The 26,474-nt window shown below is 42.2% G+C and overlaps 1 protein-coding gene across 7 annotated transcripts; it reads left to right on the top strand.

The window, feature by feature from the left end:
• Nucleotides 1-1,569: 1,569 nt before the first annotated feature.
• Nucleotides 1,570-25,259, top strand: SRD5A2 (steroid 5 alpha-reductase 2). 7 transcript variants are annotated; one of them, XM_071575212.1, is made up of 6 exons: nt 1,570-1,944; nt 10,780-10,839; nt 20,237-20,400; nt 22,177-22,278; nt 23,285-23,435; nt 23,971-25,259. In XM_071575212.1, the coding sequence occupies exons 1-6, from the start codon at nt 1,661-1,663 to the stop codon at nt 24,035-24,037; spliced, it is 828 nt and encodes a 275-aa protein (XP_071431313.1). In that variant the 5' UTR covers nt 1,570-1,660; the 3' UTR covers nt 24,038-25,259. The 7 variants fall into 7 exon arrangements, with proteins under 7 accessions (XP_071431313.1, XP_071431323.1, XP_071431285.1 ...); XM_071575222.1 differs by lacking the exon at nt 10,780-10,839; XM_071575184.1 differs by having other exon boundaries at nt 23,285-25,259.
• The last annotated feature ends 1,215 nt before the right edge of the window (nt 25,260-26,474 follow it).

Raw genomic sequence — 26,474 nt, 5'->3', positions numbered from 1 at the left:
GTTGGCACACCTGGCACAGTTGTGGTCCAGTCCTCTTCCATTCACAGCAAGGAGACGGCATGTACCAGAAACTGTGCCCAGCCAGCAGCTTGCAAGCTGACAGGCATCTTCTGTGGGGGAAGAGTGCTCTGGCATGTGGCTGACAGCCCTAGTATGTCACACATCTCTGAGGCCAAATAAATCTTGACCTGTTTTACTTACAGCAACAAACATGACCTTAGTGACTACAGCACTCCACCAGGATAAGGGACAAATTGTCTGTGACTGAAAGAGCTCTGCTCCTCTAAGTAGCTGCCCCATAGAACAGTCAACATAACAGAACAAGTGCCTCCTGGACTACAGGATAGACTATAGCCAGAGGTTTGTTCTCCCTCTGCAGGAAGAGAATCCCCATAAACAGAAGAGGAAATTGAACCCAAGTCTCCCACATCCTAAATTAGTGCATTCACCACTCGGACCTTGGATAAAAATCAATGCTCCAGAAGAGCATTTTGTGTGGCGTCCAATCCTTTGTGGAGCTGCATCCAACTGCTTTCTCAATGAAACTGCAAAATAACACCAATGGAACTATAATTCATGGTCTTGAGGTGATATGGTGAGGCCAGTAACAATACAAAGTTTAATGTTCTGTTAACCCTTCTGTGATAATTCAGCAGCCTGATAATCCTTACCAAATGAAGATCACTGAGGAAGCAGGCAAGGAAAAGCCTAATTCCTGGAGTGTAGTTTTAGGCAAATGGTTGTCAAAACTACTTCATCTGATGGAGACCAAAGGGTTTTTGAGCATACCCCAAAGCTAGCACTTACATTAGGATCACCTTCACTAAAACTTGCGGCACTTAAAAAGTTTAAGTGTGGTCTGGTTACGCCAAACATAAGCTGGACTTGTCAGACTTGAAGGTTTTGCACTGGATTTCCTTATTCCTAGCACGGGCATCTACATATTTTATTTTCAGTTGACTTTTGGCACCTTTTCTTTACTCTCAACATGCCCTCAGTGAAGCGGCACTCCCTAGTACCAGGTGGCTGCTGAGCCCTTGCAGCAGAGACCGCCAGGTGAGCCGCGGGGCAGGGGGACACACCGGGGCAGCGGGAAGGCAACTCCGCCGCTCGCTCCCACCTCGCCTCTCGCGATTGCCTCCTGCGGGAGTTACCCCCGCACACCTCAGCCCCGCCGCCCCCGTCCCTACCTCGGTCCGCCACCTCCGCCGCCTCCCTCTGCCGTCCCGGTTCAGCCCCGGCGGTGTGGGGGACGGGAGGAAGGAAGAGAGGGGGGACAAGGGACAGCTCCCCTCTGGGAGGGATGGATGGACGGGGGCAGCTCCCCTCCTGGCGGGACGGGTGGGATGGATAGGGAGAGCAGCTCCCCTCCGGGCGGGACGGGTAGGATGGATGAGGAGAGTAGGTCCCCCCCAAGCGGGGCGAGTGGGATGGATGGGGAGAGCAGCTCCCTTCTCGGCGGGACTGGTAGGATGGATGGGGAGTGTAGGTCCCCTCCAGGTGGGACGGGGCTCCTCGCCCGCGCCGGCACGAAGGGCTGCGCCCTCTGACGAGCCCGGGCAATGGGAGGCAGCGCGGCGGGGCGGGGTGACGGCCGCAGCTCTAATAAGGCCGGGGCTGGCGCTGGCCGAGGGCTGTTTGCCCCCACCCGCCCCCGAGCATGCAGTGCTTCCCCGGGCTGGTGCTGGCCCTGAGCTCGCTGCTGGGCGCCCTGGCGCTGCTGCAGCTCTCGCTGTACCTGCGGGTGCCGTCCCGCTACGGGAAGCACGAGGAGCGGCTGTGCCGGCCCCGGGGCCGGCTGCCGGCGCGCTGCGCCTGGTTCCTGCAGGAGCTTCCCTCCTTCCTGGTGCCTGCGCTGCTGCTGGCGCTGCGCAGCCCGCCCCGCCTCGAGCCACTCGGCTGCCGCCTCCTCTGCTGCCTCTTCTGCTGGCACTACTTCTACAGGTACCGCCGCCGGGCACGGCTCCACTGCGGCCTCCCCTCGGGAAGCGATAAACCCGCAGCTGCGGGAACGGGCGCAGCCAGAGACGGGCGGGCAGTGGGGTCGGGGCAGGTCTCGGCTGCACATCCCTCCCTCCCGTGTCCAGCTGGCGGTTGCTCATCCGCATCCCTGGACTCCGCTCAAAGAGTAGAAGCCGGGCGGGTGGGCATCTCTGCCCTGGCCCTGCGGCCGGGGGAAGAAGCAGGTGGTGCTCGATTGCTTGAAGCAGGGTATGGGATGTATGGGGTACGGTTTGGGTTGTTCTCTTAAAAAAAACCCAAACCAACAAAAAACCAAAAAAACCAACCAAACAAAAAAAAACACCAAAGAAAAAAAAGGAAAAAAGGAGGTTTCGCTAACTTGGAGCAAATGTTTGGATGAAACTAATCTAAATATTATGTAAAGGCACATGCGAAGTGCTTATTACAGGAAGTATGTGCAGCGCCAGGAGCAGCGCTGGCCGCCAAATCCAGCCGTGGGAACACGCGCGAGGATGGCCAAAGGCAAACCCTCAAGAGCGCGGGGAGAGGGACAGCGCACGGCTGTGCCGCCAGCTCAGGGCGAACCGGGGCACGGCGGGCTTGCTGTGTCACCGCACGATAGTTGGTTCTACATGCTCAATTCGTCATTCTTACTTCTCTGCAAAAGTACCGATTTATTTTTTTTTCTTCTAGTTTCTTTTCCTTTTAGAAACCTTGTCTTCTGAGAGTCAACGAATGCTGTAACTCTATTTAATTCTGTATTTACTCATCAGTAGCTCAAAGAAAAAGTAGAGTTTTGATCCACTATTGCTGATAACTTTTAAGAGAGATAGCTCTATAATTGTCACCTCGTTCTGCAACCAGTGAGACTTGGTTCTGAAGTATATCACCAGAATACCTCTTCTGCTGCGCTTCCATTTTCTGTAGAGTTCTTTCATGAGGAATTTGACTTTTGGCTATCCGTTCATGGAAAAAAAATGGCTTTTATTCATGAATGGCAAGTGTATGTGAACAACATATGCCATTATATAGTAAAGAGCTATGTAACTTCTGAAACAAAGCTTTTTCTGACTTGTTTTGCCATTTTTACTTTAATTCCTATTTCTGTTTGGTTTTGTTTGTTTGTTAGTTTGCTTCATAGAAATAGAAAATGTTCTTGTAATATTTGATAATAAAATATTATTTGCAACTCAACCAAAATCAATATATTGAAAATCTAGTTGCAGTATCTCTACAGATTAGGGATAGAAACTGTAGGCTGTTGTAAATAGATTTAAAGCAGAGAATGGTTTATGGTGCCATAACACTATATTAGCGATATATTCATTATTACTAATGCTGTCTTTGCTGAAGGACTCAGCTGGAGGACACACCTCTAACACATCTGGCTTCCAAAAAGTTAGATGTACTAATTACATGCAGTTATACACTATTTGATTTAATGTATTCAGTTATTATCAAGAATTTCTGAGAGTCTGAGAAACACAACTATCAATAAACACCCCTAGACAACTGACAGAAATCTTAGCCCACCTGTATGTGTACGTTTATTGAGCCCGTGGCTTCTTTTTCAACACTGCTGCTGGATCTAGGCAGAAGCACTGTGCTGTTATACATTTTCTTTCTCAGTTTGTGGGTCTTCTCATCTGTCGCTGCAGTATACTTTTTCTCCTGTAAAAATTAAAGCCCTTAATTTTCAACCAACTCTGTATAACGATTTTCTTTCTAATACTGCATGTTACTCCAATATTATTCTTACAGTGTGCAGCCCTTTATCACACAAGCCATTCTAAGATTCTACTGAATCAAATAATATCTGATATGTTGTATTAAATATTAGTACTTTATTGTTGTGTAAAAGAGCAGTGAAATCACAAATTAGGAGTTTTTCTGGGCTTCTTCCCAGTGGTGTTTGCCCTTTCTCACCCTGTGCTAATTTAAAGCACCCTCAAGTATCCTTCAGTATTTTCTTACGCGATAACTGGATCATGTTTCAATTTACTTGTTACAGAGCTGTCAGGTTCTCTACCATGAACAGTTTGATCCAGATCATGTAGGAGCACATGATCATATTTCTTATGCATTAGTTACTGGACATGCTGTGGTGTTTATGCTGAATTTATGGGTTTACGGTGGATTTACGCCAGCTACAAGGGAACAGACATTACCTGATCTGACACAATGTGGCGCAGACACATGATACTTCATCCAACATGAAATTGGTCGGGATAAAATTACCTTTTCATAAATTTAGGAACAGGTTCAAACCAGCAAAATTAACTTGTCCTGCTTTTGGACGTGGTGACAAGTAGCTACCACATATTTCATGTGATCTGAGGTATCGTAAACTAGATTTATAATGTCAGTGAAGCACAGCAGAAGGCCCTCAATGCAAAACATTTTTTCCCTCATCAGTGTTCAGGTAATTTCTGTGGCATTTTTCCTTTCCTCTTTTCCTATATCCATTTCAAAATGAAGACATCAGTGTGTGATGCATAAAATAGAACTAGAGTTGTAGTAGCATGTCTAGAGAAACTATACTTTCCTGTTCCCTCCTGCTGCTCCAATGTTTACAGATAGGGAGAGTGCTTTTGAGTTTGGAGTCACAGGAGGATGCGCCGTGTTTCCAGGTGATTTAGGGGCTCTGGAGATGATGTAACCAGGATTGTAACCAAGGTTACAATCTATTGCTCCTTAGGAGTTGTTTCTGTTTGTATCACTGTATTCCTTTGATTTTAAAGTACATTGTCTGGGCATACTTCTCAATAATTCTGTCTCACACAGATTGATATTCAGCAGTTATCTAGAATTTGTGCCATGCTCCAGCTTAATCACTGGTAATTTTTTATTTATTGTCAGGTTGTAGAGAAGTATGCTAGAGTGTCATAAGGACCACTCTAATCCTCTTCTGGAAACCCACTGGGTTAATGCTGATGCCTCCTCACTGACAACGATTTTAGAGGACCTCTCTGCTTTCCCAGAGGAGCCCTGTGAGCCAGGTCTGGCAGGTGCTGTGCTCCCATCTAGCCCACTGCTGACAGAGAAAGGAGATGGTCACCTGGGTACTGACTGCTGGGCAAAGAGCCAGCCCTCCCCTAGTGCTGCCCAGTGCAAAGATTTGCTGCCTGAGAGGATGCAAGAGGGAGGTGGATGGAGCCAGGAGACCTCCTCCATCCTGCCTTGTCCAGTGCCCTGTGGTGAACCATGACAGCAGTTCGCTCTCTGCCTTCCTCTGCCACCACTAGGCAGCAGCCTCTCTTCGTGGTTTTCATGAAGTACTGAAAGCAGGGTGCTGCTGCTGCTGCTGCTGCTGCTGCTGCTGCTGCTGCTGAGAGGAGGAGGTGGAAGCAAGGAATCTCCAGTCCCACTCCCGGCTTGCTTGGCTGCTATCCTTAGTTAGCCAGCTCTTTATGTCTCAATGTGCACTTTATTGCCACATCATAGTGTGAATTTAATCAAATTCAAATGCTCTCTGGTGCTACAGATAACATCCTTTAAATCCGAATTATCTGAAATCTGAAAAAAATATAAATCTGAATTTATCATATCTGTTTTAGCTAACTTCATAGCTTCTTTCTTTCAGAAGGTAGGGTCTATGATGGTAGGACCTCCAAAAGTGATGTGGTGGGAAGGCAGAGAAAAGGAAGAAGAAAGTGAGAAAAGCAACACATGCCAAGTCTGCATCTGTATGTGCAGTCTCTGTGAAAAGCTGGCCACCAGCTTAAAATGATGGGTGGCATAAAATGTATGTACACAAATACTTCTCGTGATAAATGACTTACAATGTATTTTGCTTTGAAATGTACTTTCTAATACAGCCTTTCCTGCTAGAGAGTCTGTGCTGAGAATACAGCTGAAACCCTCAGAGGGTGGGGAGAAGCCTGTTTGCTGCATTTCCATTTTGCCATCCAGCTTCAAAAAACAAAGGTGGGAAACAAAATACAAGGTGATAAGAGGAAGCCTTTGCAATCCAATTCCATACAAACCTTAATGCTGCATCCCTCCTAGCAGTGAGGAAGATGGAGTGGTGAGGGAGCAGATGAGATGCCACCATGCCCAAGTGACAGAAGGGAAGGGCTTGTCTCGCTGGTTTACAAAGCTAATCCTGAAAATGCCGGTGTAAAATACCGGGTGCTGGATTTGACCCTACTGTGCTGCCCATGACAGCTGAGACACGAACAACTTAAAGAAGCGTTTCATTTTTAAAGACCACTTAGAATTGTTTTTATTTATTTATTTATTTCCTTCTCTTGCAACTTTGTTTTCAAGCAAAGCCATAATCTTTTACTCTGTTAGTACATAAACAAACCAAACTGCTGATTTCATTTCTGAAGGGCACTGAGGTGAATCTGGAAGACATGAAGTAGGCTGCTCTTTGGGATGCAGCCATATCCCCAGACTCCCTTAATTGAAGGTGATCCATTTGGTGCACCTGTACTTGGTTTTCTAGGCATTGACATCTTTCTAAAATGATCAGGGAAAGCAGGCTTTCATGTCAAGAGAATGGCAAATGGGCAGCATTTGAAAACAGCATTTCCAAAGTGTTAAAACAGCTTTTGACACTTCTTTTGGCCAGCTATCCTCTCTCTGAAACTTAAGCTGGGTGGAGAAAGACTCTCCCTCTTTGCTTGCTCTGTAGAATGCGGCTCATGTAGTCCCTCTTTAAGCCTGCCTGTAATGACTGGTTGGTGAGGCAGGTGCCATGTTTACCTGGGCATGACGGTCCTCTTTTCATGTAGATATGCCCACTTGTGATCAGTAAGAAAAGCAGCTCAAGCCTCCAGAGAAATGCAGATGGATGGAGGCTCTAAATAAGTAAGTCATTTATAAATTAATTTGCTCATAATTCCTAGAGGTATTCTATATTAGTTCATACAGACTTTTAGGGTTTTCTTTTGAAACATGAAGTGGACAAACAGAAATTAGATTAAGTCTGAAGTATATCTATGTATATAAAGTGTTAACTCTCTTCATTATATGAATATGCTAGTGAATATAATTGGACCATATAATAGCCACCAGATCCAATCCAGAGATTAAATTTTTCCCCATAGAACTTGTTATTTTATCCTTTTGTCTTAGAAAGTCACCATCATTAAGTGGGCCTCATGAAACCTTTATCATTAATCCCCCAATATACAACATGCAGGTAAGGTAACAAATCCTGCTCTGTTTTCCTTTATCTTGATGCTTTGGAACAGACCCTAACCAGATTCCTTCTGCCCTTCACCAGCTACACTGTAATACATTTGCATCCTCTCTCCCACTGTTTGGACTTGGCAGTAATTCTAGATCTGGCAGTGATATCATTCGCAGGCTGGCCATTCGCTCTGCCTCTTTCGTCCATTCCTTGCTACCCAGTCAGAGAGTGTAACAGTTTGTGATTTATCCCAGTGTGTTTCAGTAATGCTAACATATTATTTCTTCTTTTCAGTATAAATATTAGATTCATTGCTATTTTTATCCAGGTTCCTCAAATTAATATATTAATAATCAACAAAAACATCTCTCTATATGCTTTGTCTCAGAATTATAAAATGGTCATGTACCCAATGCTTTACAGGGTTTGCTTCTTTGCATTATGAAATACCTTCCTAATTCTGCTCTCGAAATAGAATGCTAGCTGATTGCCTTCCTAACTATTAGCACAAATAATCCTATCTATACATTCCCTTTGGAAAGAGGGCTAACATTACAGACCTACAGTTTTTCTCAGCCCAAATTGTATCCCTGTGATTTTTTCCTTTGTTTCTTGGTCTGGAAGATTTTATGCAGATATAATGTAAGACTTTTAATTTCTTTTCAGGACAACAAGCCCATTAACAGTATACTTCTATCTTATGCCAGTTTGTTTGTACTGTTTTGTCATTACCAGGGAGCTTTACAATCCTTTGTGGTTTTGTATTTCTACTCCAGATTTTTTTTTCGCAGGTTGGCATTATTATGTTGCCATGCTCCTGATCTCCCTTCCACCAACATATCCACCACTCCTACTCTGCAACCTAAGGCTGTAATTCCCTAATCTGGTTGTTCAAGAAGGCTTTGTATGCCTGTGTGCTCCAGGATATTGCAGTTTATGATTCCAGAAACATTTGTTGTTTTGTGGTCATATCACTGTCCTGAGCTCCACGTACAGAATGTCTGTTCCGTCTTCCAGTAGAAGGAAGCACCAGACACGCAGAGCAGCTCACAGAAGTTTTTTCTTAGTTTCATCTGTCCTACCTGGAGCAGGGCCATTAAATGCACTAAAGGAGTATTCATGTTTGCTCTGAAACCTTACTGTCACTGTTAATTACAAAAGGACTTGGTGGGTGCTCAGTCCCAGTCTCTGCAGGGACCTGTTCAAAGTGCAGTCCCAGGGCAGAGACCCAAGTCACAGACACAGGGATGTCACCAAGACACAAGTAGTCTCCTCTGATCTCACCTATGTGAGGTTTGAGCTCATTGAGGAAGTTAAAACACTTGATATCCCATGAGTTTAAATCTTTTTTTGAAAGATACATTCTGAGCTCCAAACTCCACTGAGCTTTGATAAGACTGACAAGGATGCAAAGATCTGGATTTGTTTTACCAGATTCCTGCTGCTGATATTGGAAAAGCAGGGTTAAAAAGGGCTATGCTAAAAAGAGAGAGAGAAAAAAACTGAATTACATACAGGAGTTTTAGTAAATGTTTTTACTTGAAAATAATAATATTTTTACCAAACAAGAAAATTGCTTGTTTTAATCATGGAATGTCTGTAGTAGTCCCTTATTGGGGCTGCTCTTTTAAGTAGGAAATAAAAAGCAAGAGAAAAGTGTTATGGTTAATTCCATATTCACAGTGGGAAATTTGTCATGGACCTTGCTCTTTCAAGATCTACAAGTCTGTTTTTTGGATTTCTTATCATAAGAGAAGCAGGCATTATAGGGGAGGTAGCACTTTTTTACTAAGACAAATATTTTTTGACAAAAGGACACATTTTAATCAGCCCCTTTGTGTACTCAAAAGCTTATACAATTAGGTAATTTCCCAGATTTGTGGAGCTCAGTTATGAAAAAAAAATTATGAAGTAACCTCCTAGTAGTATGATTATAAATCAGTGTTCATCCCAGAAACTGCACCTATTTCCCTTGATGTAAGTTATATTCTTGTTATCTCCTTCAAAAGTAAAGTAATTTTGGTCAAGAATATTTATGATAAAGAAATACTTTCAAAGTATAAATTAAGAGACTATTCTTAAGTTACACACCTTAGAGTGTCCTTCTCTTTCTAGAAATTTAGAAATTGATTTAAATGTGGCATGTGAATTGATGAGTAGGGTGATCCTTACTGAATTTCTTCAAATAATTAAATTCATGTACATCTACATCCATTTGAAGGTAAGAGCTGTGTTGCTCTTTAACAGCCACTCAGCTGACATCCTAGTTATTTTTGCAACATAGATACAACAATAGCAGTGAAATTATTTCGTAAAAAACTAGCCAAACAAACAACCTGGGTTAAAATATTCAGTGCAGGAAGATGGAAAAAGTCAACTGACAAGAGCAAAAAATATCTTTTTTCTACAGGTCTAAATGTATTTTAAGAGCCAGCTAAATTCTGTCTAGCTGTGAACTTTTGAAACATCAGTTGCTACCATATTGACACCTAAGGGTGGGCAGAAAGTTTCACCATTCGTAGAAAGGTGTGTCAAAATGTGACCTGCAATAACAGTGAAAAAAGGTCCCATTTGAAGGAAGTTGGGTTTGACCTCCTCCCTCCTATTTACTCTTTATAAACATGTAATAGTGTAGCAACACCCACAGTCAACTTTTGCCATATATAATATACCAATTTTCTTATAGCAGTGCTACAGTTCACCAGCTTAATCCAACATTTATCATACTGGGAGACTGCATCCTAGAAATGTCTTCGGAAAATGTCACCTTATGAAGGTGCATGTGCCTCTACAAAACTTTTGTCACTCCTAAGAACAATGACAAAGAAGAAGAAAAGTTGTATTTACATTATGCTATTGATTTTTTTCTGTCTGTTTTCTTTCTCTTTATAACTTTTTTTTTTTTAAAAAGACACCTGTTAAAGTGCTCACGTTTTCAAACCTGGCCTGGGTTAAGGTTACTAAAGCAAGACATGTCTCTGTCTGTTCCTAGGGAAAGCAATTTAAACTTGGCAGACTTGTTTGAGAAATGCATTTGTTATCTGTTCAAACATAAAGCTAATGTTTATGGAGTCTGTTCCTCTGGTTCATCTGAGGTCATAAGCAGGACCACAGTGTGTGAGCCTGCAGTCCAGCCAAGTGTGGTCCAGGCTGGCACCGTAGGGCAGAGCAAGACTTTTCTACAACAGGGAAGAAGTGATGTCCCAGCTGGAGTCCTGCCAACGTGGATAAGGAAATACAACTTCTCTTGAATGCAGAGAAATAAAAAAACACTATGAGGCTTACAATCAGGGCTAGGAAGGTGGGAAGAGAATAGTATAGGAAGGGTCAAGCAGGAGAGTTGTTTAAAACAGCTAAGGCAGTAGTGGGGTAGGAGTGAGAATAAGTGGAAAGGAAAGGGAGACAATGTGAGAGGCCAATACCCAGGTATCAAGTGACGCTTTAATACTGACTGTCCATGTGTTGAGTGATTCACTCAGTAACTTTTAGCGCTAGGAAATATTTTGGTGTATTTTGTGAGGAAACAAAGACAATTGTGACTCAGAGTCGGCCCATGGTAGAGTTTTTCCTTAGGGAAAAAAAAAGAAAGAAGATACATTAGAATGATCAGAGGACTTAGTAAGCACAAACTCAGGACCTGACCAGTCACTTAAAATTTTGTTCCTCTCTATATATAGGTACTTCCATGAGTATCACGAAGTCATTCAGAAGAAATTTGGATTACTAACTTTTCAAATGTAAGATATTTCAACCAATGTTCTTCAAAATGTGACCCTCAAGATTTAGAAATTACAGTTTTCAGCTTTAATTTTTTTAATCATATTTGAAAAAAAAAAGTATGCAGTGTTTCTGGCCACTTTAGTTATGAAGAAGACTTTCCCAAAACACAACAGACCTAAACTGCTGCAAAGGTTTATTACTGAATCTTTCAGTTTCGTAGAGCATTTCATTGCATAGTAACAAATAAGGAAGAAGTTGACCTAATGAAGCACTTATGAACTCTGTGGATTGTGGTGAAATGATCAAAATTCCCTTTACCAATATCCTGCTGCATGGTGAAAAAAGCACTCTCAGCAGAGGCAAGACTTCAAACTGGTTTTGATGATAGCATCTATAAAATGGAGCTAGAGAAAAACTGCTTTAGTTTACAACCTCAGTTTTCCCACAGATTTGTGAGACATAAATAGGTGAGAATCTGAAGAAAGGACAAGGAAGGAATAACATCAGGAATATTGGAAAAGCGAAATAGAGACAGAGCAGGAGTTCAGGCATAAAAGGGGAAAATAAGGAATTACTAGAGTGGGGGAAAGCCATTTAAGAGTATTTTAAATACCGAAAGTAATGTGTCTTACACATCCAGTTGCAGCTCTAGAGTCTACTGTATGTTGGTTGGATACAGTCTGATCAAGGTTTAGCTTTGAAGAGGGATAGCTTACCAAATGTCAGGATCCTTTTGGTCATTTCTCCTGCCCATGCAGATTATTTTTGGAAAATTATGACACTTCATCAGCTAAGTGGAGTTACAAGAGCACAGATTTGAACATCCTTGGATTTTGTACCACTTTTCCTGTAGATGCATCTTTCTGTTCTGCTCATGCCCTCAGCCTCTGTGAACTCTTTGAACTCTCTGCTCCAGTGGAGCAGGGAGCTTTTTGAAGTGCATAGCGTAGTGTCTGGTTAAGTTACTCTGGCACACACTTCACGCTTTTGGCAGACACCCGCAGTTTAGCAATAGGAACAAAGTGATCTCTTTTCATAAATATCAAGTGGTTATTTCTGAAGAAGAAAAGAGTGAGATACCTTGCTGAAATATATGCTTTGGCTGGCTAAGCCTTTGACACACTATTGCTTAGATAAAACAACAAATATTCTCATAATATTTAGGTAATGCTGCCCTTTAGATACTGTCAAGTAGTAGAGATAATCATGAAGTACTACAAGATCTGTATATTTGTCATCACCACAATCCATCCTGTCATGTTGAACCTTGTCCTGTCCATACAAGTATAAATCTAGATACTGTTTAATTAGGGTTTCAGCTGTGACAGCTGGCCTGGCACTGAGTGCATCAGAGCCTCTCTATCACCAAGATAACTCCAAGTTCTGATACCCAGGCAGTTCCTGGACACATATAGTCCTCAAATTTTCTTCAAATCCCTGATGGACATTTGTCTGGCCTGTTCTTAATAACTGCTGTTGCTTGAGATTCCTAATATGTTCCAGTGCTTCTCTGTCTTTCCCTAATGTCTAAGCTGCATTTTCTATACAGTTGTTTAGGTCTATTGCTTCTTACCGTGTTCCCAGTAGACAAGAAGAATATTTTACTATTTTCTTCTTTGCAGCAAATTTTTGTGCATTTATTATAATGTCTTCCACTGGTTTTCTCTTAGTTATTTTAAGAAGCCCTGAGTCCTTCAGCCTTTCTCCATGTCACTTTTCATAGTATCTTTTCTCTGGACTGCTTCCACTTTGTCTTTTATAGAGAGCAGAGTTCAGCTGGACACAATATAATTTAAGTTCCCAGTAATGCAATGCAAAGGAGAAGGATTACTTCAGGTATCTCCAACAACACTCTCATTCCTACATTACATTTTAACATCTGCCTTTTTCACAACAGCCTGACATCACTGGCTCATGCTCAGTTTGCCACCTACCAGCACTCCCTCAGTATGCAGCCTGTTTTCCACTTGTCTTTTACATTTGTGCATAGCTAAGTATAATATTTTGCCATTGTCTTTATTGAATCAAATGTACTGGTTTAAAACTGTCAGACCAGTATTTCAAGATTACTGAAAACTCTAGCCTTCACTCTTGGTGTGCTCAGCATCTCCCAGAGTGGTGGCAGCGACAATCATTGCAAATATTCTTTTCCCCAGAGGAATAGGTAGGTATGGCCAAACTTTGCGAATGCAGATTTGGGCAGGGCTCTCCCCACGTGGGTGTGCCCTTCCAGCCCGTGCAGTGGATTTTTTAGGTGAGGCACAGCGTGTGCAGAACTGGCCCCACCGTTTAAGTCCTGAGGTCCATCTGCCATGGCTGAGCGAGCTTGGACAGTGACAATGAAGTCCTCAGGACTGTCACAGCACCCGGTACTGACCGGGGCTGACCCTGCTCAGCATCCGAGATCTGGCGGGATGGGATGGCAGGGAGGCATTGAACTGCCAGGGGACGGTTCCCACTGAGACTCGAGCTCAGGTCCTTGGGATTCAGAGTATAGAGTGCTGAGTAGTACCAGAAAAGTCTTTTGCAGAACCTCTCTTAGAAGATCCTTCTATTTGATAGTGAACAATTTTTATCTAGCCCTTGATATAATTTTTCAAACAGTTTTGGAGCCACTTAACATCCTCCAAAACAGGCAATTTCAAGTTACTTATAAGATTGATATGTGAGACAGTGTAAAAAATCTTAGTAAGGTCAACACATGGAACACCTTCTGCTCCTACCATCTCTCTTCTATAATATATCCAATTTATGTCAATTCCCTCACTCACCAAAACTATTTTAAGAAAATAGGATTGCCTAAGTTAAGTACACAAATGAGCCCTATCTCCTGCAGTGGTATTTATATAGGGCTCCAAGTTAAAGAGGCTGTTACAAGTATTAGTGTTTGGATTTTTGGACAAAAAGTCCATCATGCTGTACATTCCGGACTCCAGTAACTTGTCTGTGTAGTGTCTGATGACAAACTGAATTTGTACAGGATGGTACTGATTTCAACAGGGATCTGTACAGGGGACATATTTCCTTTGCTCTATTAGCTTCACTTTACCTTATTTGGCTATGAAAGAGAAAAGCATTTTGAAAACAAACCCCCATCTTTCCAATGAATATGTCCAGTTTGACAGGTGATGGTGAGAAAGATATTAATATCTGGTTCATCTGGCTCTTGCTTCAGTTGCTTTTGCTTATGGGCATTCAATCAATTTTCCCCGTTGTTTAGTTCAGCTCTCATTTTGATCTCCTTTCCACATTATAAACAAAAAGGACAAAATAAGTGGCTAGCTAATAGAAAATAAAAATTAAATAATATCTTTAATTAAGGGTATTTAAAACTTTCTTCGTGTTTATACACCAAAATGGAAATATTTGAGAAAGTAATTCACCAGTATAAATGTATGCTGAGTGTAACTTGCTGACAGATTGTGTCTTGCTGAGGCAGCTTTTTAATGCACCAAACCAAATAATTCTGGGTTTGGTACCACTTTAGAAAATGCATAGTAATTGAGGTATAGGGTTTTGTTTCTGTACCTGCAAAACCAGTAGAAAAGATAAAGACTTTTCATGACTCAATGCCTTTTTAAAAGTGACAAGGAAGAATTCTCCTTTGTTGGTTCTAACTGTGGACACTCATAATCACTGGGAGATATCAGATTTTCTAGTGACATTTTCAGAAACAATGGAAGAAAACCAAGAGCAGTAATGAAGTAATTTATAAACAAACTTGCAAAACACTTTTGAAACTTGGCTGCTGTTGTAGTGAATTTAGAAGAGCAAAAATTTTTGCCTACACAGTTCTTCTTTACTAATTAAAACCAAATACCCATTTTTGGTTCTATTCCTTTCATTTTTCTTCCTTTTTTCCCACACACTTATATTTTATTAAATATAGCACATCTAATAATATCTGTATGCAGTGTGATGAGGACTAAACTGTATCCCTAAACTCTGTTTATCCTTCTAACTTTCCTAACTGCATAGCACACTTTAAATTTACAGCAATCAATAAGGCATTATGGACTACTGCCAGATAGTAAGAATTGTCCGAGTTGAGTTGTTTATAGTGTTTCATCTGAGCATTACATAGCTCAGATTCCTTAAATTTATCTAAAGTCAAATGCATCATAATTCTTTTTTCATCTATGCTTGACACTAAAATAGATGCAGCATTTTATTTTTAGCCTTTCCCATCGGATACACATGCTTTTGAAAAGACTTGTGTGTTTTTTCCTGTAATCCCACTTTATTCAAATGTAGTGGTAAGCAACTGAGCTTTTCTGACCTGTGGTCAAGGTTTCAATCTGAAGTCTGTGTTTAACTGTGTGACCACAAGTGAAGCACAGTTGCTGATTCCCTTTGGCTGTTCTGCAGGTGTTGTCATCCCTGTTGTCAGCCTTCCTGGCATAGCAAGTACCACTCTGGAGCTTCACTCATAAATGCTGGTGTTAAGCATAGTTGCTAATCCATTCTAGGAATCTTACTGTATAAGCTTTAACATGTTTCGTTTGTGTAAAGTGTTAGATGAGTCATGAGATGTTAGGACACCCTGCAGTTATCACACTGGATTAGAGCAGAGGTTGTTCATAGTCACTACTCCCTCAGCAGAAACTGGTATCAGATCATTCAAAGCAAAATGCAGTAAATGGGGGTCAGTTGTCCAGCGCAGCTGCTACCTTCTGCCTCTCTTAATTGGAACATAATTTATCCCCTGAAATAAGAAGGTAAGTATTAATTTCAAACCTTTAGACTTTTTATTCTCCATATTAAAGGACCTGCCTTTGTCTGTAACCTGTGGTTATTCACTTCTTCCAGTCCTACCAAGCTCTTTGCTTCAATGTTGTTTCTGTATTACATTTAGCAGAAATTTCTTTTCATTGCATTCAAATTAACTTCCTTTCAATATCATGAAAACTCTTGGTCACAGCTATTCAGCTCTCCTAAAGAAATTACTTTCTAGTATTATGTGTTATTTTTTGTCTTGAATAAGTCTGTTCTTATTAATGTCCAGTACAGGTTCGGCAGTCTCCATGCTTCCATGCTTCTCATTTAGCTGCTGAGTCCCGCTGCATTTCTGCTGTCTTTGCATTAAACCAGTGCTGCCCAGACTTTCTCCTCTCCATTGTCCTTCTTCTCAAGAACTCCCCAGACCCAAGCATGGTGCCATCTTCACTCGGGATTTCCTCAGACCTTCTCCCATCTCTTAATCAGATGTGTGGCTGTATCTCTTGCCCAAGAAAGACGAATCCTGACATAAATCTTTATCTAGCCCTGAACCTGATACTAAGAGACCACAGCTGGTGGTCACCTGGTGGCTCACACAGCCACTGCACACCCTCTGCACCAATGGGCTCTGCAGGCATCTGTAGCTAAACATCAGCTGCACAAAAAGAGCTCAGCTCTTGAACTTACAGTCTTATTTACGCCAGAAGATCAGATACAACTACAATAGAGCATTTGAGATCTGTCTGTCCTTCACCTACAGTAGGTATTGCCAGAGGCTTAATGGGCAGTCCAGCATTCCAGCTTGCTGGCATTGCTGGCATGTTTGTCACTTGGTTTGGAGCTCAGCTTTTGTTCCTGAGGCTGTGCTGGAGTATGTTTCACTGTGCAGACCTTAACAAAAGGGACACGGATCATCCTGCACAGTATAAATGGCTACTAAAAACCTACTTTCTCTCCTTGTCTAAATATTCCTGGCTTGTTTACCTTCTGGGACTACTGCAGAATCCAAAACAGTAAGTGGGGAGTGAAAGGGTAAAGCATCTCAGGGTAGGATGTTTGAGGAGAGGAATATGACAGGTGAGGAGGTTCTACCTCGTTTGTGATACAGAGGCATCTGTAGACATCATGATGAAGGAGGGTTAAAAAGCTGTGAGGGCCCTGAAGGCGTCATCCTTGCAGGGGTCTGGCTGCCTGCCCTCCCCTGGGCCACCAACCCTCCTCACTTTTTGTATGTCTGCATGGGACAAGCAAGGAACCAGAGTGTGTGGAGTCCAGACCACAGGGAAATGGTTTTCAGGCTCTATTCAGCTTGTTGATTCATCCTCACCAGGGATTCAGGGCAGACTTTGCCTCACAGCATCCAAGGAGAGCTGAAAATATCCTTGCAGGGGTTCAGAGTGTTCCTAGTCAGGAGAAGTCCATAACTCTCTTCTGGAGGCTGGCCAGGGTTGCAGGAAGTGAGCCAGGGCATTCAGGCAGTGCCCCAGCATGGGAAGGACATAGCTGGGTTATGGTGAGCACTTGTCTTCAAGGGGAAAGGCACAACACCATCCCTGCCTGCCTTTGCAACCTTTCTGATTCCCAGCCCTTGTTGATCCCAGTTAGACCCAGAAGAGGGACTGGAGGCAGAGGCCTAGCTGGGCAGACACAGCAGGAGGCTGGTGACCCACAGGCTTGGAGGCAGCCATGTGCCCCCCCTTCTTAGTGCCAGTCCTGAACCCTTGACCCTATTGCTCCAGGTGTAAAACACCTTGAGTTTCCAGACTAGAAAACATGAGCTGCTACTCTCTGACCACAGCATCTAAGCCCTGGAGAGAAGACACAGCAGATGCATAAACATCTCCATATGACAAGCTGCTGGAGGACTGAGAGCCCCCTCTTAGTGGATTATGATAATATTTGTGAGAAAATTTCCACCCTCTGTGGAAAGAAAAGCAAATCTATAGTTTCCCTTGCTTTAGGTGAGAGTCTCTGGAGTTTTCAGGAAGCTGGACTAACACCTTTAAGATGAAATTTCATGCAATATCAAATTATTTTCTTTTGAGAACCTGTTCTTCTAGAAAATAAATGATGGGGAAGAAGATGAATAATTCATTATTTGCTCATTTAAAAAGAAGAAGTTGGCAATGGTTTAGTCAGATGCAGTGCCTTTGGCCAATAAAGACGATAAAGGAATAATGAATTAGTCATCAATACTGCACTGAAAGAAAAAGGTCAACTTTGTCATTGGACTAAATCCAAAAGACCAGATTTGTTCTGTTATTCTAAAATGGTGGCCTTCTGTCCCCCTTTGATTTTCACACTGCAAAACAGTTCCAGCAGAGATGCAAACTCTTCCATGGAATATTTAAATCTATTAAATGTCCCTGCTTTATTCCTGTTGCTTTTTCAAACCCCATCAGGAATAATTTGTGCACCCTTAAGTAGCCATGTAGTACTACCCCAAAAGTGTTGCATTAAAATAAATATTTAGGGCATTGTTCTGAGACAGAGAACTGAATCTGGCCTTTGCAGACCCACAGATATTTTCTTGGAGAATTTGTTCCACAACAAAGATTCTTGGATGAAATCCTGACTTGGATTGTCCAAACTCCTGCGAGGCAGGATTTCAGTGATGTCAGAATTTCAATTTCCCAATAACAACAAAAAAAGGCTGGTGCCTCCTGGCTCCCCTGCCATTGTACTTATACTTTGCATGCAGGTTCTTTTTGTCCTGTATCCACCGCATCCTTTGTAGACAGGTCTATGGCTGATTTTTGCCCTCCTGCTATTGCAGGATAAATCACCTTTCAAGGGCCTGTAACCTCCATCCTGCAACAGTAGCATTAGGAAGCAATCAGCTTTGCTGGGAGCTGACAGAAACTTCTGTTTGCAGTAGCTGTAAAAATTCAGAGACTCTTAAATGTAACTAGTTTTGACAAAGATAAAGCAATGCCAGTTCCACTCAAATCAGCTATATAAATTCCCCTCCTAAACTCACTTTGTGTGATCTGGTATCATTCCCTCTTCTAAATAATTTGCTTTTTCCAATCCTGCATTTGCAAGTTTCACGCTTTTTCTCATAACTGTTCAGGTCCAATTTGCCAATATGACTTCAACAGGCAGGTTGGATTGCTAAAGCTGACCTCGCCTACTCATAACTCCAGCATCACATTCCCAAAGGGCAAACCCAATGAGTATTGGTAGCATTACTTCAAAGAACATTCCTTTCCCCACTGTAATAAATATGATAAATGTGATACCACTAGCTGAAAAATATTTATATTTATATATTTATATAACTATTAGGTTTCTCCCTATACAGAAATATTTAGCACTTCTGCATCACAACTGCCTTAATTGCTGGAAATCTGTTTTACACTGCTTTGGAAAGTAGTGAATAAACTAACATGTTGCTGCTTGTACTCTGCTTACTCACTTTCAGACATGCTTAGTATGATTTGATCTAGATTTATAATGTTACGACATTTTATGCCTCAGCTTGCTTAAGCTGATGTTGGCAACATTGGATGTGAATTACTTATCAACAATGCTTATACATGAGTATGATGAGCACCATCCAAAGCCCAGGAAGGCAAAAGAAAGAAACTAAGAGTGTAGATTTTACCACTTACAGAACTTAATTGGGCCAGTTAAGAAAATAGCTACTAAATATGAGTATAACTTCTCTGTTTCACTCTTCCAAGGATGATTGGACAGATTGTTCAAAGTCTCAAGAGGGATACTCCCATGAAAATTAAAACTATACAAGCACCAATTATTTGCTCACACATGTGTGTTAGCATAGCTTTTGTTCAAGGAAAACCTAGATACTGGAGCTGTGTGGGAATCTTGGTGTTTAGCACATTAAACTCGAGGGTTTAGCTTTTCTTACTTTAAAGAAACATTTGAAAGTGTGGAGGGGAGACAGGGACTGGAGGCAAACCAGCTCCCCAAGTAGCCAAAAACATTGCTCTGCCTCTGCCTCAAAGTGTTCGAACAGAGCAGAACAAAACTGCTGTGTGTTGGAAATGAGTGGAGGTCTCTGAGTGGAGTGAGAGGCTGAGAAAGAGGATTACATCTTAGGTTATATACTGCAAGGGATGAGAGCACCAGAGGGGTCTCAACACTGCCTTCAACTCCATTTGCCACCATGGGCTAAAGACCTCAGTGATTGGTCCTTATAGTGGGATCAGAAATGTCTTCTCCATAACAAAGCAGCTCCACAATGCTTGTGGCATAGTAATGCTCATTTAGGGAATCAGTATTGCAATGGTACTGCCCCTTACAAACATCAAGGATGTTTGAACACCACTGTGCCCATGCGCCTCCATAGCATCCTTCACTTGGCCCACTGGAGCATTACATCAAGGTCTTAAAACAGAAATGTTGTTCGTGGGCAAATATTCCTCATTTTCGCCAACAAGGGAGGAAGAAGGTACAGAGTCATTCTCAAAGCATCAGAGAATATGGATGAGCTTTCTAACTTCCCACCTTGTGTGTAGTCCTGAAGGACAGGAGAAAGATGGGTATCTGTAGTATTTCATGTTCCCATTAACTACTGATCTTATATTGCTGCACTTGTTTTCAATTTTTTTTTTATTGACCTATTTTCTATTTTGTGTTTTGTTGAAGTTTTTTTCCCTACCGCAGAGAAATTGCAAATGCAATGTTATCATGAGCAATGTACTGACTTTGTTTTCTTATCTACCTTAGGACATTTATTTACCCTTTCTTCACTAGAGGCAGACCTTTCCCACTGCAATTGCTTTTCTTTGGCATGTTATTCTGTATCTATAATGGCTTCCTCCAGGGGTACTACTTGATTTACTGCGCTGAATATCCAAACGACTGGTGCACCGACATCAGATTTACATCAGGTAATTACAGCTTCAGGATTCCCAAGATCTAATCTCCAAGCAATCTGTAAGCATTTTGAATTATGTTCTAATCTTCATTGAACATGTGAGACAAATCTGTTGTGATGGAAATCAGCATAAGACCTGCCTGGTGGCCCAGATAAAACAAATAAATATGCATTGACTTTTTTTGCTGCTAGGCAGCCACCTTAGAAGGTGTACGATGTTTTGTGTTAGTCTCAAATCACAAGTCTTGTTTTGCTGACAGCACTCCAGAGCATGCTACTGCTGTGGGCTGTGGAGATGCAATCTCAGGCCCCAGGTGCACGGGGATGTACCCTTGCTCGGCCAGAAGTGTGCCCCCAGCAGTGGCTGTGTGCGAGTAAAAGCTGTGGCTTTCTCTTCCCTGCCAGGAAGATTTGCACTTGATGCAGCTATTCTGACTGAGAGAGAAAAGAAGGGCAAAACCCCAGTGTGAATGAGGCTTTAAGGACAAAGGGCTCTTTTTTCTCATGTAAGGCACAAGGGAAGATTAGAGATCACGCAGTCTGGTTGTATGTTAATACGATTCCTTTATATTCTGTAACTTAACAGCTTAGCTGAATTTCACCCTATAAAATCTCTCGGAGAATAGCTGAACAAGAGTAGCTAGGTGGCATTATAGATTTGGTGCCGCACTGAGGGTGTTTCTTAAATGTAAACATAGAAATGAAGATTTCTGCAGAGATTCGAGGAAACGTTTTGGATATGACAAGTACAAACTAACCAAAGTACTTTCTGTACCCTGCTTCAGACTGGATGCAAGTTCAGACTTTTCAGACAGCATCACATAATAAAAATTTTGGACATTATTTAGTAAGATTTCCCATACCCAACAAAGAAAACACTGCATCCACTTAATTTGCATGATAAATAAAATATATATTTAATGGAGGGTGTGGGAAGAAAATCTGCATCAGCAGTACTTGAAATATTAAACTAAAAAAAAACCCCAAACAGTATATTCTTCCTCTACAGACTCTTACCAACTTTCTGTTGCTACTGGAAGTGTTGAGGTTTTAACAGCACTTGGTCTTTTTTCTATACTTTGTAAAGCACGCACCACCTCTATTTCTTTCCTTGCCTTTCAGTCATTGTCAGAGGTGGGGTTTTTTCAGTGTCTAATGTAGCATGAAATGTAGGGCATGTCACCTGCAGAGTATCTCAATCAAATGCCCCTAGTTTTTCAGCTTAATGGAATATGGTTAATGGATCACTCTGGCCAGAAGCTGTCAGAGCCTTTAATGGGTACCTGCTCCCTGGGCATGCCCAAAGCTCTGTCCAAACAGCCTCACTGGAAGTGGACTGAGTGGTGCTGAGATGTAAGTTCCCTTCCTGGATCCAGTGATGTGCTGGATTGGTTTGTGCCTCTGTACTCATCTTTCTCAGCAGTGAAATGAGAGTATTGGTACTTGCCTACAGCTCAGTGTTACTCTGCAGTGATGTCCACAGCCATGGCTCGCTGCCATCAGCCAGTAGTGTCAGTTGAGTACTTTTGTCCCCCCTGAATGTTCTATAAATGGTGACAATGGCCACCAGGGAAGCCCAGATTTTTCTCCTATTAGCCAAAAGTGCTCTGGTGTCACCTGTCACCTATGCTTCTGCTGTTCAGCAGCCTTCTTGGTAGCAGCACATCTTTTGGCTTGAAAAAGGATCCACCCATACCTGCCTGCTGCAAAGTTCAATCTCATATCTGTGCTTGAGTAGAGATAATTAGACAGAACTGTCTTTCTAATCCATTTCTTGTTTGTTTCTTAGGCCTCCTCTTATTTCTGCTGGGAATGGGAATCAACATCCACAGTGACCTTCTGCTGCGCCAGCTGAGGAAACCCGGGGAAGTCACTTACAAGATTCCTCAAGGTATATTCTTGTCCCCCACCTCCTTGAAGAAATTGGGGCAACAGAATAGATAATGTTTTCTGACTGAATTCACAGGGAAGGGACAGTAGTGGCAGAGGGCCTGGTATCACACAGGTACTCAGTTCAGGTGTCCCTCTAAGTGGCTGGAGTAGTGTGGGCTGGCTGCAGACAGTCCAAGAAAAGCCACGAAACTGTCTGGAAAACATGAACTGTGAGGAGAGGTTTCAGAAAACAGCCTGGGTAATTTAGAGAAGATTGAAGAGGGAAATAGGAAGAGGATTTTAGCTTTGTAAAAGGTAGCTGTAAAGAAGGAAATGGTCTTCTCCATGCCCAGGAAGAAGAAGTAGCAGACTTCTTACACTGCAAAAGGCAGATTCAAAGTGTAAACTTTAGGGGCAAAAATAACACCAAGAATGCAAGGTGCCAAGTTGCCTTTCCAGGAAACATCTAGTTCTGTAGAGCAATATGGACAGGGATCCAAGAATTCCTTGGTTTTGGTGTTGACACCTTCTGCTGCCTTGCTATGGATGGTAATATATCTCTCCCATAGTTTCTTACCTCCAATGCTTACCCGCCTCTTTTAAATGTTGTGAAGAACTGACATCCAGATTTCACATTCCTCAAAGGTAGTGAATTTGCAAAATATTTTTAGGGTATGAAAAGAATTTACTGTTATGAATGTTAATTATTTAAATTTAAATGTAAATTTAATTCAAATTATGTTTAATTTAAATCTAATAATGGGCTTTCTTAAGTTATTTTCCAAATGAAAATACAGTGCTGAAAGCCTGTGGGTCAGAATTATGTTTGATTCTTTATTTACACAAGAGTCTTGTACATGATTCCCCTTTGGCATAGTTCCACTGGCTTCAGGGCAGTGGGTTCGGGTTGCTGTTATGGACCTGGAATAAGAAAGGGAGCATATTCTGCTGCTGACTTTATGGGAAAGAACTTTCCATGTGCAGGAGATGACTGCAAGAATTAAATATTTTGTCTATTGATGCAGGGGGACTGTTCACCTATGTTTCTGGAGCCAATTACTTTGGAGAAATTGTGGAATGGTTTGGTTTTGCCATAGCAACCTGGTCCCTACCAGCCTTCGCCTTTGCCTTTTTCACTCTTTGCTGCATTGGGCCACGTGCTTATCACCATCACAGGTACCAAAGTGTTCCTTGCTGTATGCTGCTGCTTACACTTGGAGCACACTTTGCAAAATGCCAGAGAGGAGCAGAGCCAGGATTCAGGATAAAAGTGAAATTCAATACTATGTACAAGAAGTGTATTGGCCTCTTTGTGACTGGTGAAAGGCAGGCAGTGTGCTGGAGCCCCTGTCAAGTGGGCTTGACAGTCATTTAATCCAATATGAGCTGCATCACTGCTTCTGCCATGTTAGAGCCTCTTTTTCCTGAGCCCTGTAAATGTGAGCCTTCCCTTACAACCTCTGCAGTCCTTTGGTCCCCTGCTCTGAATTCCTAGTTTCTGCTTTAGGCCTGTTAGAGCCTTAACAGTATTATCATCTTTCACTTATTAAATAAACTGGCATAGTCTTGGAATGCTCTTTTGCAGAGTAAAACACCAAAATAACAAAGCAAGGCAGTTTGGAGGAGCTTTAAGTCTCCTCAGCTCAGCTGGATTGAAACTGCAGTTTCCCTGTATGTATGCAGGTTCACTCTCTTGCTTATTTTCTTTCAGGTACTATCTCAAGACATTTACGGACTATCCAAAATCAAGGAAAGCCTTGATTCCTTTTGTTTTTTAATGACCGAAATATGGACTCTTTTTTGTTGTTGTTTTTTTATAGGAATTTTTTTTCCCAATTCCTAGTTTTAGTGTTAGGTCTGACTATAATTGTACAAATGATAACCTGGGGGTATAACAGAAAGGAAGGCAATTTGGAATGAGAGTTTGTTTTTAATTACAGGGGAAATTGCAGATAGTTGTGGGCAAAGGGACTCCCCAAAGAACATGTTTGCTTGTCAGTGGAGTTCTACCTATTGACAAAGAATATATGACTGCACTGACATGAAAGAAAAAGCTAAATATTGGCTAAATATTGGTGAAGAAAAGTACAATGTAAACCCATTACTTTGGAGAAGATCTTCAGCAGCCAGTTCAATTTATAGGACTTCTGAAACTGCTTCTTCCTGCCTCCATGCTATAGTACATGTGCCCTCACTCTGCTGGCAGGGCCCTAGGTGTTGCCACACTTCAAAACAGAGTAGGGGTCTCATTTGCCCAAAAGATTACTCAGCCCATAGTTTTTCATCTAAAAGCCAGCTTAGTTCCCAGAAACATAATGTATCAAGGGAGTACTTGTGCCAGCACCAGGCTGGGAGCAGTGTGCCATGGCACAGAGGTGATGTGAAGTACATGGAGATGGAAGCTGGCACTCACAAGCATAATGTCTGTGTTCTTTCCTTAAGCAATATTCTCCTCACTTGTCAGATGATTAAACTTCAGCCACCAGGATTTGTTTTTTAAATGTACTTTGTTATAGCAATTGCAGCTCCATTAAATTTTTTTTTCTCTTGCAAATTCAGATCTCGGCACTTAAGTTGTTGTTCATAAAAAGACTTGAGATGGTGATATATGACAAAAATTACAACAAATAAAAAGCTCTGTGTTGAAGAAAATGTTCTCTACACTGGCAGTACATTTTGTCTACAGAAAACATTTTCAGATACACTTATTAAGAAATGATGCAGAAATATTATCGAATTTTCACAAAAAGACAGAATGTCACTTCTTAATTCCAGAATATATTCAAGAATTTTAAAAAAAACCTGTCATTAACACCAGCAGGAAGAGATGTCCCCATGGATAGCCTTAGTTACCCTTTTGAGCATAAAATCCTGCTAAGAATTATGCTGAGTAGCTGAAAAGAAAAAGACCAGACTGCAGACATGAAACTTTCTGTTGGAGTAACCTGATTGACTGTATGCAATTTCCTCCAAAACACAATAAAATGTATGTCAAACACAGAGCTGTGTTGGCCTATTACTGTTTGCAGAAACAAGTCTCTGTGATGTTGCTTACCAAGTCCTGGGTAAAATCCTTCCTTCTTTGATCATATTATTAATTGTCTTCACTTCTACAGAGCAGCCAGCTGAGGTTGGGAACCACTGCACAGTCCCTCTACAGCCCACCAGAGAACCAGACTCTTTGCCATGTGCAGGCAAAGGGAAAGGAGGGACAAAACAACACAAAAGCAGAATTGTCATTGCATGGGAAGAGAATTTCACATTAGCACCATAAACCTATTTGCCTTTGGTTTCCTAATCTAAAACAAGGCTGGAAACAATAAGGATACCAGGTTGAAGGGAATGGCCTCTCCCCCAGGGTGCGGATGCTGAGTGTGAGCAGCAGCCATGCTCCCCAGAGCTCCTTGACTCAGCATCTCCTCCTTGACAATTCCTCCTTGCAATTTTTACCTCCAAAGCCTCGCAAAAGATGAGAGACCAAATAATCCATGAGTGCCAGTGTTCCTAGCGCTGTCTCCTCCATCTATTTCTGAGCCAGGGGAAAAATAGGGACCAAGCTCTGTCTCACTCTTTGGACCAGAACAGGACTTGTGCAGACTTCTTTGTCCTTCCTGCCTACTTCTCACATCAGAACAGGACTATTCCCTGTTCTTATTATGTCTTGCTTAATACATGCAACAGATAGACCATTATTGCCACTGTGAGTCCCAGATATCCACTACAAGGAGCTGGGGATCAGGGTGGGAGAACTGGTGCTGGCCCAAGGTGGGAGATAGGTGCCTGCAGGGTGGGGAGCCCCACAGCCTGGCACGCCTGCACTGGCCAAGCACAGGGTACCTTGAGGTGCTGGATACCTTGCAGGAACAACTCCAGCCTCTCTGCCAGGGACCTTAGACATGTTATGTGGAAAACGGTTGCAGGCAGGAAAGGAGCACAACTTCCTTCTGCCCATTCCTGTGGCATTTTTGTAGAGCAGGAGCGACACACTATGTTTTAACTCCCTGCAAACAATGATTGTAGCTAATCATGATGGAGGGGAGACACAGGTTCTCCCCATGTTGAGTTCCCCTGTGAGGCTGATGAAAGCTGCCCTCCCTGCACAGACACTAGCCTGTCCCACTGTGCACAAGAATGCACCAGGGCAGCATACCTGGGGCCACAATGCTCCTGAGAAATTTCTTTCATCATCCCTTACTTTTTATAAGGAAAAATATA

Source organism: Pithys albifrons, chromosome 2 (assembly GCF_047495875.1).
Source record: "Pithys albifrons albifrons isolate INPA30051 chromosome 2, PitAlb_v1, whole genome shotgun sequence".
NCBI classification, from domain to species: domain Eukaryota; kingdom Metazoa; phylum Chordata; class Aves; order Passeriformes; family Thamnophilidae; genus Pithys; species Pithys albifrons.
Note: the sequence above shows the minus strand (reverse complement) of the source record. Positions and strands in the feature narration are given on the sequence as shown.

Bases quoted from the DNA above. Each gene is read 5' to 3' on its own strand.
- SRD5A2 (XM_071575184.1), top strand. From the start codon at position 1,661: ATGCAGTGCTTCCCCGGGCTGGTGCTGGCCCTGAGCTCGCTGCTGGGC. The intron at 1,945-10,779 runs GTACCGCCGCCG...CTCTATATATAG, and splicing joins TGCTGGCACTACTTCTACAG to GTACTTCCATGAGTATCACG. The intron at 22,279-23,284 runs GTATATTCTTGT...CTATTGATGCAG, and splicing joins CACTTACAAGATTCCTCAAG to GGGGACTGTTCACCTATGTT.